At 35.9% G+C, this 12,065-nt stretch overlaps 2 protein-coding genes across 4 annotated transcripts in view; one reads left to right on the top strand and one right to left on the bottom strand.

Moving 5' to 3' along the window:
- The window catches only part of kdm8 (lysine (K)-specific demethylase 8), a 19,853-nt gene extending 16,728 nt beyond the window's left edge, over nt 1-3,125 (top strand). Inside the window, 7 exon segments of the mRNA XM_016254925.1 lie at nt 849-1,058; nt 1,128-1,260; nt 1,372-1,419; nt 2,435-2,448; nt 2,450-2,582; nt 2,691-2,783; nt 2,885-3,125. Coding sequence (XP_016110411.1) covers nt 849-1,058; nt 1,128-1,260; nt 1,372-1,419; nt 2,435-2,448; nt 2,450-2,582; nt 2,691-2,783; nt 2,885-3,049 — 796 coding nt within the window. The 3' untranslated portion in view covers nt 3,050-3,125.
- Nucleotides 3,126-3,694: 569 nt separating this feature from the next.
- Nucleotides 3,695-8,465, bottom strand: nsmce1 (NSE1 homolog, SMC5-SMC6 complex component). Of its 3 annotated transcripts, none has more exons than XM_016254929.1 (8): nt 8,362-8,465; nt 6,766-6,904; nt 6,470-6,591; nt 6,185-6,262; nt 5,626-5,772; nt 5,395-5,511; nt 4,958-5,084; nt 3,695-4,085 (listed from the first exon to the last, which is right to left on the bottom strand). In XM_016254929.1, the coding sequence occupies exons 2-8, from the start codon at nt 6,881-6,883 to the stop codon at nt 3,988-3,990; spliced, it is 807 nt and encodes a 268-aa protein (XP_016110415.1). In that variant the 5' UTR covers nt 6,884-6,904; nt 8,362-8,465; the 3' UTR covers nt 3,695-3,987. The 3 variants fall into 3 exon arrangements, with proteins under 3 accessions (XP_016110415.1, XP_016110414.1, XP_016110416.1); XM_016254928.1 differs by lacking the exon at nt 8,362-8,465 and adding an exon at nt 7,560-7,663; XM_016254930.1 differs by lacking the exon at nt 8,362-8,465 and adding an exon at nt 7,371-7,542.
- Between the last annotated feature and the right edge of the window lie 3,600 nt (nt 8,466-12,065).

Below are 12,065 nucleotides of genomic sequence, written 5' to 3'. Positions count from 1 at the left end.
CAAAATACAGCAAAAACTGTAACATTTTGAAATATTTTTACTATTTAAAATAACTGTTTTCTATTTGAAAATATAATTTATTCCTGTGATTTCAAAGCAGAGCTTTAGCATCATTACTCCAGTCACATGATCCTTCAGAAATCATTCTAATATTCTGATTTGCTGCTCAAAAAACATTTATTATTATGATGTTGAAAACAGCGGAGTAGATCTTTTTCAGGTTTCTTTGATGAATAGAAAGTTCAGAAGAACAGCATTTATCTGAAATAGAAATCTTTTGTAACACATTTTTTTTTATACTTTCAGTTAAATTTTAGTTCAATGTATGTTTTTGTCAATTTTATTGTATATATACATTTTTATATATTTCTATTTAGCTTTGAATTTGTTGTTGTAGTAATTTTAATACTTCAACATATTTTTATAAAAATTTTTGCATTTTATGTTATTATTTTCAAAAACAAGCATTTATGAAATTGTTGTCTTGGAATTATTAAAATCAGTGGTGTATAATTATAATTACATCATTTTCAGCTATTATTGCGAATTTTCTTTGTAACGAAAACCTAACATTTGATAAAATTATGTGATTTTTTAAAATTAAAACAAGATTAATAATTCATTTTAATTAAAAAATAAATGTGAAATTATACATTTATAAATATATGATTTAAATAATATTATTTCAAATTATAAAACTTAATTTTTGTGTTTGTTGGGATCAGTGAGATTGATTAATTGATTGATTAGGTTTGGCCTGTGATTGTTTAATATCAATTGTTGATTCAGGAACTAATTTACTAAATCATGTCATGCTCTTTAAAGCCTTGTTCTAATAGCTTATTCAGCTGGACATTATTTACTTATAAAGCTGTTCTAAAACAGAAAATTAAACTGGACTGTGTCTCCGAACCTGTAATAAACCCTGCACAAGCAGTGCCTAGGATTCATTGTCCATCCCTGGAGCGCTTCAGATCAGATTTCCTGGATCCTCAGAAGCCTGTGATTATAGAGGGAATCACTGACCACTGGCCAGTCTTAACAGAGCATCCATGGAGGTACTGATAAAAATGTATTATTAGATTTTGAAACATCTGTAAACAACCCTACTGTACACTCTTTCTAAGCATAGACTACTTCAGAACTATCGCTGGCTGCCGGACGGTACCTATTGAAGTGGGATCCAAGTACACTGATGAAAAGTGGTCACAAAAGCTCATTACAATGAATGACTTCATAGACCGCTACATTATAGGAACAGTAAGAATCATTTCAGTTTCATTTCATTGTAAGATAGTGTTTTTGGGGTTTTTTTGCCTAGAGAAGCTGTAAACTGTCTATAATTTTTTTTTTTTGGTGATTTTCTTATAGGCAGAGGATGGAGTGGGATATCTGGCTCAGCATCAGTTGTTTGATCAGGTCAGTTGCATTTCTTTATGGTGCTACTAGAGGACCAGAATCTACATACTTTACCTTTAAAGGAATGGTTCACCCAAAAATGAAAATTTGCTCACCTTCAGGCCATCTTAGATGTAGAGAAATTTAGCATGTCATCACTGTCTGATCAATGGATCCTCTGCAGTGAATGGGTGCCGTCAGAACGAGAGTCCAAACTGCTTATAAAAACATCACAATAATCCACAAGTATATAATATAAAATAAATAAAATTATACACAACTCCAGTCCATCAATTAATGTCTTGGGAAGTCAAAAGCTATGTGTTTGTAATAAACAAATCCATAATTAAGACTCTATTAAAATAACCATGGTTATGGTTTAATAATAATAATGCTAATCCATAATAACACTTCCTCCAGTAAAAAAGCCCATCCCCTGTTGTCCTCTCACATCAAAATCCATTGATTTATTTGTTTTGGACTGTTTTTCACTTATAAACTGTGCTCGATCTATGCAGATTCCTCACCTGATTCAGACAAGATGACTTTTTCACTAATATTGACTATTAATTCATCAATATTATGGATTGATTGATTTTAGCCAGAAGTATCAGTTTGTAGTTAAAAACATCTTATTGATGAATTTATTACAAACACAAGCCTTTGGATTATTTACATTACTTGTGGATTATTGTGATGTTTTTAGCAGCTGTTTGGACTCTCATTCTGACGGCACCCATTCACTGCAGAAGATCCATTTGTGAGCAAGTCATGCATTTTTAAATTGACAAATCTGTTCCGATTAAGAAACAAACTCATCTACATCTTGGACGGCCTGAGGGCGAGTCATTCTTCAGCAAGTTTTCTTTGTTGGGTGCAATATTTCTTTAATTTTCTCTTAATACTGTTAAAAGTGCAAAGTTTTTGTAAATTTAGTTTGCGCTATGGCAGTTTTCTTAGACTTGGAATTATACTAACAGATGTAGCATCATTCAAAACCAAAAACAGTAACTTTGGCTGTTATTCATCCTGATAGGTTCCAGAGCTGAAAAGATATTCGCATCCCAGACTATTGTTGTCTTGGAGAGGGAGATAAGGATGACATTACAATTAATGCCTGGTTTGGGCCTGGAGGGACTGTGTCTCCTCTCCATCAGGATCCTCAACAGAATTTTTTGGCACAGGTAAACAAGAGACAAATGGTGCATTTGGCATTTGAAAGGCAAGGCTTTTGTAAGGCAAGGCCCCCCCCCCCCGTTTCATTGCATTCTGGTTGTGTTTTTGGATGTCAGGTGGTTGGAAGGAAATACATCCGGCTCTACAGCTCAGATGAAACAAAAAATCTCTATCCACATCAGTCTCAGCTACTACACAACACCAGTCAGGTAGAAGACCTAATTTATGACATCAGGTTTCTTGTTCTTAAAGCGTTTTGAAATAATCACATAAGTTGTTTTAGATCTAAAAAAGTTTTTACCACCACCAGGTAGAAGTGGAGAATGCAGACCTGGTGAAGTTCCCAGACTTCTCTAAAGCCTTCTATCAGGAGTGTGTTCTCCAGCCCAGAGATGTCCTCTTCATCCCTCAACAGCACTGGCATTATGTGCGCTCTCTAGAGCTCAGCTTTTCTGTCAGTTTTTGGTGGTCCTAATTTGTAGAGAATAAAACGTGCCCAGTGTGTGTGCTGTCAAGTCTTATAACATTGTCTTTATTTGTACAAATGCCAAATATGTCATCAGTTTTAGGCTGAATGTTATATACATAAATGTATTATTTAGTGTAATTGATGGGGTTATTCTTCAGTATTTCCATCTTTGCTTTTCATTAAATATTTACATATTCATATAACTCCTTAAGTCATAGAATAAGTTTACATTTCAGATGTATCAAAAGTAATTTATTCATTTTGTAATTTATTTTATTCATTCATTCATTCAGCCAGAAGGGTTTCTTGCCCAAGGTAGGAGCTCATCTTACCCCAGTATAATTTTGAATAATTTTACATTTTGTTATATCAACTAGAGCAAATGTTTCTATTCATTTCCATTAATAACACATTGGCTGATCATCATATTCAAGCTATATATTTAACGGTGCATGTATTTCTATGTAATTTGCATTCATGGTCTTGGTTTGTTTGCTTCATTCTCTACCAGTTCAGCTACAGGAACAGTATGTAGGGAACTAAATTAAATCGTTACCCACATTTAGTTGCAACACTTTGAAATGTGCTGACAACTTGAATTAATCTTTTTTTTTTTTTTTTAGATTTTCTTTTGAAAAGAGACATTTGAAGTTTGTTTCTCAATTTTTATTCTATTTTTGCAACTGTACAAAATGCTACAATTCAAGAGAGACAGCAAATGTTTCCATACAAGAGCAAATCCATTTTATTTATATTTATATATATATATAAATATATTTGATCTTGGATCAGAATTACAACAAAAATTACGTCAAACTGAGAAAGAACCCTTTCCAATAACAATTCTTTATAAATAGAAAATGAATGTAAAAAAACTTTTAGACACTTGAAAAATCCTCATTAATGGTCAAAAGGCCAGCTGCAGTGATGAATCCGCAAGCAGATTACGACCTTCTTGACCGGCGTGATGGTGTGGGACCAGTGCTCTCTCTGGATGATGAAGGCAAATTTTGTGAACTCTGTGACTGGGAATGCAGTATTTCTGCAAATTAGAAAAAGAAACATGAAAACATTGGAATGTAAAGCCTTTTTAAGTAAACAACTAACAAATTGTTCATATTAAATCTATCAGTTAATGAAAAACAGTTAACCAACCAGAGCCTGAATTAGACAAATCTAAAGTGAGATGGGAACATGACTTGGACATTAGCATTGAAGGGGAAACATTGAACTGTGTAAGGATGGTGCTGCATCATACTTGAACTCTAGATATAGTATAATTCATCTTAACTTCCTTCACCGACTGTATATCACACCATCAAAACGTCATAAGTTTAATAATATTTCACCTCTTTGCTTTAGATGTGGTGTGGAGAAGGGAACTTTTTTTCATTCCACATGGACCTGCCCTTAAGTTCAGGAATTTTGGCAAAAAGTATGCAACTTTGGAGTCTGATATCCATGGAGTCAATTTTCCAACAAACCCAGAAGTATGTTTACTGGGTAATTACGCTAATATTAGGCAAGTTTATGCCATAAGAACTCCTAAGAAGTGCATTGAAATAAAGTGGAAATCTGATACGGTTATTCTCATACATCTGTGGTTATCTGAGGTTAGTAACTGTGTACCCTTGGAAAAATTAACATACTGGTTAAGAAATAAAAGTAAAGTATTTCATAAAATCTGGCAACCCCTTTTCTGTTACATGGAAGATACTTCAACAGACCGGAGGGATTCTCTTTTCAAATGAGGTCTTACACTGTAACAATTATGACATCCTGTATAATCCCATTCTATTGTATTTTTTGCCTTGTGCACCAAGTTATGTAAAATTTGTGTTTTGTATTTTTTATGTTACAGTTCAAAAGCAAAAATTTAATATTCACAAAAAAAAAGAAAGAAAAACAGTTCACCTGGAATCTCGTGAGGCCAGAAATCACTGCATTCCGGGCAACGAGGGTCACTGCGTGCTCTAAAATATCTAGCAACGCACGGGAGATGCACCTTGATTCCACATATTGGGTTTTCACACATCTGGCACTAAATGTAAAAGAAAAGTTCTTGTTTGCAGTTTCCTCTGTTTGAAAATGCTATCAGGTAACCCCTATAACCAAGGCAATTCTATAGAAATAAAATGTCAATACATGTAACATAAGTGATAAAAATTCAACTAATCAACTATTAAACAAGCTAGACAGAAATCAACATGAGGGTGATTAAATGATGACTTTTTGGCGAGTTATTCCTTTAAAATTCCTTCTTGCGTTTCAAATTAAATGATGGAGATCTAAATCCTGGATTTCCGTAATAAACAAAACTTCATGACCTTTACTCATGTTCATGACTTTACCTGCAGGGCAATGTTGTGGCACACATGACACACTTTGATGAGGTCTTGGTAGATTGTGCGCATATACTGTTCCATCTCCACAATGCAGCGCACACTTAGAGTGTATTCACCGTCTTTCTAAAGCAGCGAAACAAAAGAACAAATAAAATAAAAAATGTTTAACTACTTTTGGAGGTAGTGACTGGTGAGTTATTTATATATGGGGGAAAAAAACAATTTTAAAATGAATACCTCATTTAACCATTTGTCCTGGACAAATTTGTTTAAAACATGCTCAGTTTCTTTTTTCTTCAGTTTCTTTGTCTGGAGGCTGTCGGCACAATTTAAAATATCGGTGGAGGAGGCAGAACCGCTCTCAGAGTCTGCAATCAGATCCATCTGAATGCAGAGACAAAGAGAGATATTATGAAAACAAAACATGACTTTCCTAAGAAAAAAATGAGAATAGTCTTTTATACTCTCATATTCTCAGGACAAACAAGAGACTCATCACCAAAAAAAAAAAAAAAACCTTGTGGCTCATCCAGGTAATGAAAACAAGGCAAGGTTCACTTAATTTTTCCACACCGCTATGAATATTTAATGGGACGTGTTCAATAAAGACACAAAAGATTATAATTGTTTGTGAGATGCTAGTTTAAGCACATTGTTTGTCTATACATGTGACTTTGATGCAGATCTGATCATATTTTATGAATAATTGATACAGAAAACCAACTAATTCCAATGGGTTTAAGTACTTTTTCTTGCCACTGTCTGTATGTGTGTGTGTGTTTGAGAATCAATATACCGTTTTTCTGAATAATTCCAGTTCATTATCTGCATAATCAGACGCCATTCTTGTTATGTCCGTCTCTGTCACGTTTACCTGAATAACAAACGTAAGTATTTATTTCTATTTTGACTTTAAAAAAATATCACATCAAGCACATAAATGTAATACAATGCTAATATTATTCTTCCCAAATTAATAATATATAAAACAAAAAATGTACATAATATCTAATACAGAAATTGAACAGACATCAGTAAAAAAGAAATCTCTCCTTAGACGTGCATGCAGCTTTCAACTAACCAAGGCATAATACTCGAGTCCATCGTCTTCAGACATGCCTTTCCTGATGTGCATGAACAAGGACTGAAGATGCGCGTTGATGATATTAATAAAATCTTCTAATCGGTCTGCCACATAGTGAGCTAGAAAGGCAAGATAGATGCTTAATTCAAATAGGACACCTATATACAATTTCCAAATTACAAATTATAGTTTTGCTTTTTAAAAACATTCTGCCTTAAGAGCAAAATAAATACTACATAAACACATTATCCAACTGAATTTGTCTAAATTGCAGTCAGTGGTTTTCTTCATACCTCCGTGGGTCTCACAGCAGTGTTTGTGTAGTGCTGCAGCCCGAGATGCACTGATAATGCCATTGCTCATCATGGTCTGCAAGAAGCGCTTGTGACTGTCTCCCATTGGTGGGGACATTCTGCTTAATGTCCTCTTGAGCTGGAAAAGACATCAACTCACCAATACTGAGCAGGCAAATCTGAGTTAATGGTGATTGAAAATGACTGTAGGAGAACCCTTATGTATTACCAAGACGATATTGAACAAGTTCAATTTGAACAATAGTTATAATAGTAAATAGTAACGGTTGACTATAGTTATACCAATGCCTTGTTGAATCCTAAATTAGTTGATTTCTGGGATTTCTAAATTGCCTAAATGTCCAGGATTTGGCTTTGTTTTGCAATCAGTTTCATACTTGTTGAAGGTAATGACTGAAAAGTAGTTTGACCAATAGCGTGCAGGCATTGGACATAACCGACCAATCATGGCGTGCGAGAAGGTGGGATCTACAGGGAACGGTCAAAGCAACGCAAATAAGCCTACATATAATGTAGATATCACGTCAATGTGAAAACAAAGGCAAAACCCAGACAATATTGTTCCAGTGAACATGCAAACTTACGCTTGTATTACCGGACGAATTTACAAAAATACCGCAAGCCACAAGCTAAGTTGCACAACATCCTCAATACGACATGCTACATCAAGTTAAGCGTGCGTTTGTCAGAGTATTCAATGATCGACATCCTAGTCTGACCGAAACAGGTGTGTATTAAACACATATTGTTAAAAAGTGCTGCTTCTCACATACCCGTTTTCAGTGTAGCGCGCCGAGATATCAATTCGAGCAACGTTCGCGCGTTCCAACTAGAAACAGTACTTCCGGTCACGTGATCCATCCAGAAGGTTCCTGCGGAAAACACTTGTGACACTAGATGACATGTACATGTGTATATACTTTTAATACATTAATATGTAGTATATAAGCTATTAATATATATTAAAATTGATATAAATAAACATAATACGTATGTATCTATGACAATTGAATGGCATGTTGTTTATTAAACTACAACATAAACTATAACAGTGCCATCTGTGCAGTGTGCACTACTTAAAAGTCTATAAAAATCTGTGCACTATGGACCTTTTTCACATTTCTGGGTTTCTCAGCAGCGGAAGTCGTCATAGTTGGGTTAACTTGAAGAGCAGTGAATGGGAGAGTACCACAAATATATTTTTTGCATTCCCATTTGCTCAAATAGCAAAAGAAAAACTCCACGATAGTGTTTTCATGACTTTCAATAAAAGGAAAAAAATTGAGAGAGACTGATAACGGCTGTCAGAAGAGCGAACGATGTCAAATTTACCATCCCTCCCATAGACGCTGCATTACAAACACCCTCGCATTAGCGTTAACTGTTTTTTGTAATTTGATGCAAAGGTGATATAATACAAAGAACAGTGTTATAAATGTACATGCATTTTTTTTAAATACAAATATGAAACACTTTTGAGGATTTACGATGCTGATGACCGTTAAACGCGTCATCACAGTCTTGTGAAAAGGGTCCATTAACACATATTGTTAAAAAGTGCTGCTTCTCACATACCCGTTTTCAGTGTAGCGCGCCGAGATATCAATTCGAGCAACGTTCGCGCGTTCCAACTAGAAACAGTACTTCCGGTCACGTGATCCATCCAGAAGGTTCCTGCGGAAAACACTTGTGACACTAGATGACATGTACATGTGTATATACTTTTAATACATTAATATGTAGTATATAAGCTATTAATATATATTAAAATTGATATAAATAAACATAATACGTATGTATCTATGACAATTGAATGGCATGTTGTTTATTAAACTACAACATAAACTATAACAGTGCCATCTGTGCAGTGTGCACTACTTAAAAGTCTATAAAAATCTGTGCACTATGGACCTTTTTCACATTTCTGGGTTTCTCAGCAGCGGAAGTCGTCATAGTTGGGTTAACTTGAAGAGCAGTGAATGGGAGAGTACCACAAATATATTTTTTGCATTCCCATTTGCTCAAATAGCAAAAGAAAAACTCCACGATAGTGTTTTCATGACTTTCAATAAAAGGAAAAAAATTGAGAGAGACTGATAACGGCTGTCAGAAGAGCGAACGATGTCAAATTTACCTGCATCACGCTGCATTACAAACACCCTCGCATTAGCGTTAACTGTTTTTTGTAATTTGATGCAAAGGTGATATAATACAAAGAACAGTGTTATAAATGTACATGCATTTTTTTTAAATACAAATATGAAACACTTTTGAGGATTTACGATGCTGATGACCGTTAAACGCGTCATCACAGTCTTGTGAAAAGGGTCCATAGCAATTGATTGCCCAGTGATAATTGTTGACTTTAACACTGAAAATCTTAATTCTATGCATGACAAAATCACAATTTCCAGGAGAAATGAGTCAGTATATATTATTCAGGCAAATGATTTTCTAACAGAAAACTGCTGCAACTCATAGGATCCTGCACATCAAAACTGGCTGTTTTGATATGGAATACATTTGATTGGTGTCGAACAAAATGTGGAAAGAAACACGGCACATACACCATGAAAACAAATAAACACCAATGTATAGCCTACTAGACCAGTAATTATAGGCAGCACAGTGGCACAGCAGGCCTATAATCTAAAACAGAAGGGAAAGCACTAATATCAAACAATGTAATTTTGTCATCATTAAATGTATAGTAACTAGTTCACCCAAATATTTGCTGAAACTTTACTCACACTCAAGCCATCCAAGATGTAGATAAGTTTGTTTCTTCTTTGGACCAGATTTGGAGAAATTTAGCATATATCTCTTGCTCACCAATGGATCATCTGCAGTGAATGGGTGCCATCAGAATGAGAGTTCAAAAAGCTTATAAAAACATCACAATAATCACTGGAGAACAAATTATAGATATAGGACTCGTATTTAGCTGGAAGCAACCGTTTAAAGTTCAAATGTCTTAATGATATACAGTATTTGTATGTATGTATGTATTTGTTTCTTACAAACATGCAGCTCTTCACTTCACAAGATGTTAAAGGTCCCATATTGTCAAAACTGAAATTTCCTGGCTTTTTTCATGATAACTGAGGTCTAGGTGCTATGTAAGTTTCAAAACAGTCAATCCACAGTCAAATGCACACAACCTGCATAAAGTAGCTGTGATTTTTCACGAACAGTTGTGACTTCCGTAAAAAGGTGACGTCAGAACTACACAGTCACCGCCTTCAGTCACCACCCCGAGCACTGCCCACAGTTCCACTCTCCTTTTGCCAAACCCCCAGACAACATCGCGTCCATGCCATTGCTGAGCAACAACAACAAGGAAACATGTCAAGAAAACGCTGTTCAGTCTGGATGTCAGGAAACTACATCATTGCACAGTAGGTCTGTGACGGTCGCCGTGACAACCACATCACTCTGTAACAAGCATAATACAAAGTTTTGTATACAAGTGTAATAGTAACAGTTGCAAATTGTTTTATTTAGACTAAAAGTGTATGCTAATTCACAAATTACCTCAAATGCCATACACGGCGTTTGATCCGTTAGACTGGCAGGTTTAAGTGCAGGAAAATACAGTACAGAATACAGAAACTAAATACTACATTGCCAATCTGGAATCATCTCCATTCATTTCACCCATCTGCATTTGTACAAGTGTCTTCAAGTTCACGTGATCGCAAACGCTCGGCTGGTCAGGTTTGTATTTACTGCATTCGGTGTCTGAAAAAAAAAACATGAATTACCATTCTGAAACATCCTGTTGTAAGCGCGTTGGAGGAGGTGGTTGGTTGTCTCCTGTCGTCGTGATTCGGGGTCTGAGTTCGGCTCAAACATGTAAGGCCGAACAACATTTCCCTCAGCAGTGACCATCATTACCGGTGTTTCTATTGACCTTATTTGTGAGTATCACCAATCCACAGCAGGCTACAGCATACATGACCCTAGTTACCTGTGGTTGGCCTGGCCGTACGTCACTCAGAAAACAACAGGCCAATCAGAAGAGAGGCTCATGAATATTAATTAGACATGCCAAAATCGACCTGTTCTTTCTTTGCAGAGCTCCTGAGAGAGGAGCTGTAAAAATATATTGAGATGGTTTTTGGTACTTACAGTATACTGCAAATATATATTCTTAAGGACATCAAGACTTAAAATAAAACTCCAGAAAGGTGTAAAATATGTGACTTTTAATTGATAGACTGAAGTCATGTGATTTACTTGTGGATTATTGTGATGTTTTTATCAGCGGTTTGGACTCTCCTTCTCTCATTCGTGCTGTCACCAGTACACGGTTGGCACTTGAAAAAAGTGATTATATCAAAACCCATATGTAGGGCGTTCACAGCAAACACAACTACGTTTTTAAAACGTTTTGTGTTTGCTGGGATATTGCCTGGAGGCCATGCTGTATTGTGAAATTTGTTGTGCAACTTTATATTTTATGACTTGTTACTGTTTTCAACCACAAGGCGTCTCCAAGCGGAACCCGAGTGGAATGGAAGATGGAAGTTACGTGTTTCTCCTGTACGGCTCACACACACAGAGAGAGAGAGAGAGAGAGAGAGAGGAGCTCCTAGTCTCACTCTACACGACTCAGAAATCAAATGTCTGCTCTACACAGATGACCTGGTTCTGCTGTCTCCCAATGAACGAGGTCTACAACAGAAAATGGACCTGCTAGAGCAATACTGTCAGACCTGGGGCCTAACAGTCAAACCTTAAGAAAACTACAATCATGACATTCCAGAAAACACCCAGATCCCAGGGAACACACCCACATCACACTACAATACCTGGGTTTGAACATCACATCCACAGGTAACTTTAATTCTGCAGTGAATGAACTGAGAGATAAAACACGCAGTGCCTTTTATGCCATAAAACGACAATGCCCAATAGAGTTCCTAAGAATTTGGCTGAAAATATAAGAATCTGTCATCAAGCTGATTGCCCTCTATGGCAGTGAGTTGTGGGGTCCAGTCCACTGACAAATCCAAATCAAGAACTAACCAAATGGGACAATCATCCAATTGAGACCCTACATGCAGAATTCTGTAAAAATATTCTACACATCCATCGGAACACAACAAATAATGCATGCAGGGCAGAAATAGGCAAATATCCACTAATAATTAAAATACAGAAAAGGGCAAATTCTGCAAGCATTTAAAACTCAGTGATCCGACTCATACCATCATAAAGCCCTGCAATACCAAGAGCTGAGCAATGGAAGCAATCCCCTCTCTCAGCTGGTCCAG

Source organism: Sinocyclocheilus grahami, unplaced genomic scaffold, assembly GCF_001515645.1.
Source record: "Sinocyclocheilus grahami isolate Dianchi unplaced genomic scaffold, SAMN03320097.WGS_v1.1 scaffold1294.1, whole genome shotgun sequence".
Taxonomy (NCBI): Eukaryota; Metazoa; Chordata; class Actinopteri; order Cypriniformes; family Cyprinidae; genus Sinocyclocheilus; species Sinocyclocheilus grahami.
The sequence above is the reverse complement of the archived record's forward strand: the minus strand, read 5'-3'. Positions and strand labels throughout refer to the sequence as shown.

Bases quoted from the DNA above. Each gene is read 5' to 3' on its own strand.
- nsmce1 (XM_016254929.1), bottom strand. From the start codon at position 6,883: ATGTCCCCACCAATGGGAGACAGTCACAAGCGCTTCTTGCAGACCATG. The intron at 6,592-6,765 runs GTATGAAGAAAA...TTGCCTTTCTAG, and splicing joins CTGCTGTGAGACCCACGGAG to CTCACTATGTGGCAGACCGA. The intron at 5,085-5,394 runs GTAAAGTCATGA...TTTTACATTTAG, and splicing joins GCCACAACATTGCCCTGCAG to TGCCAGATGTGTGAAAACCC.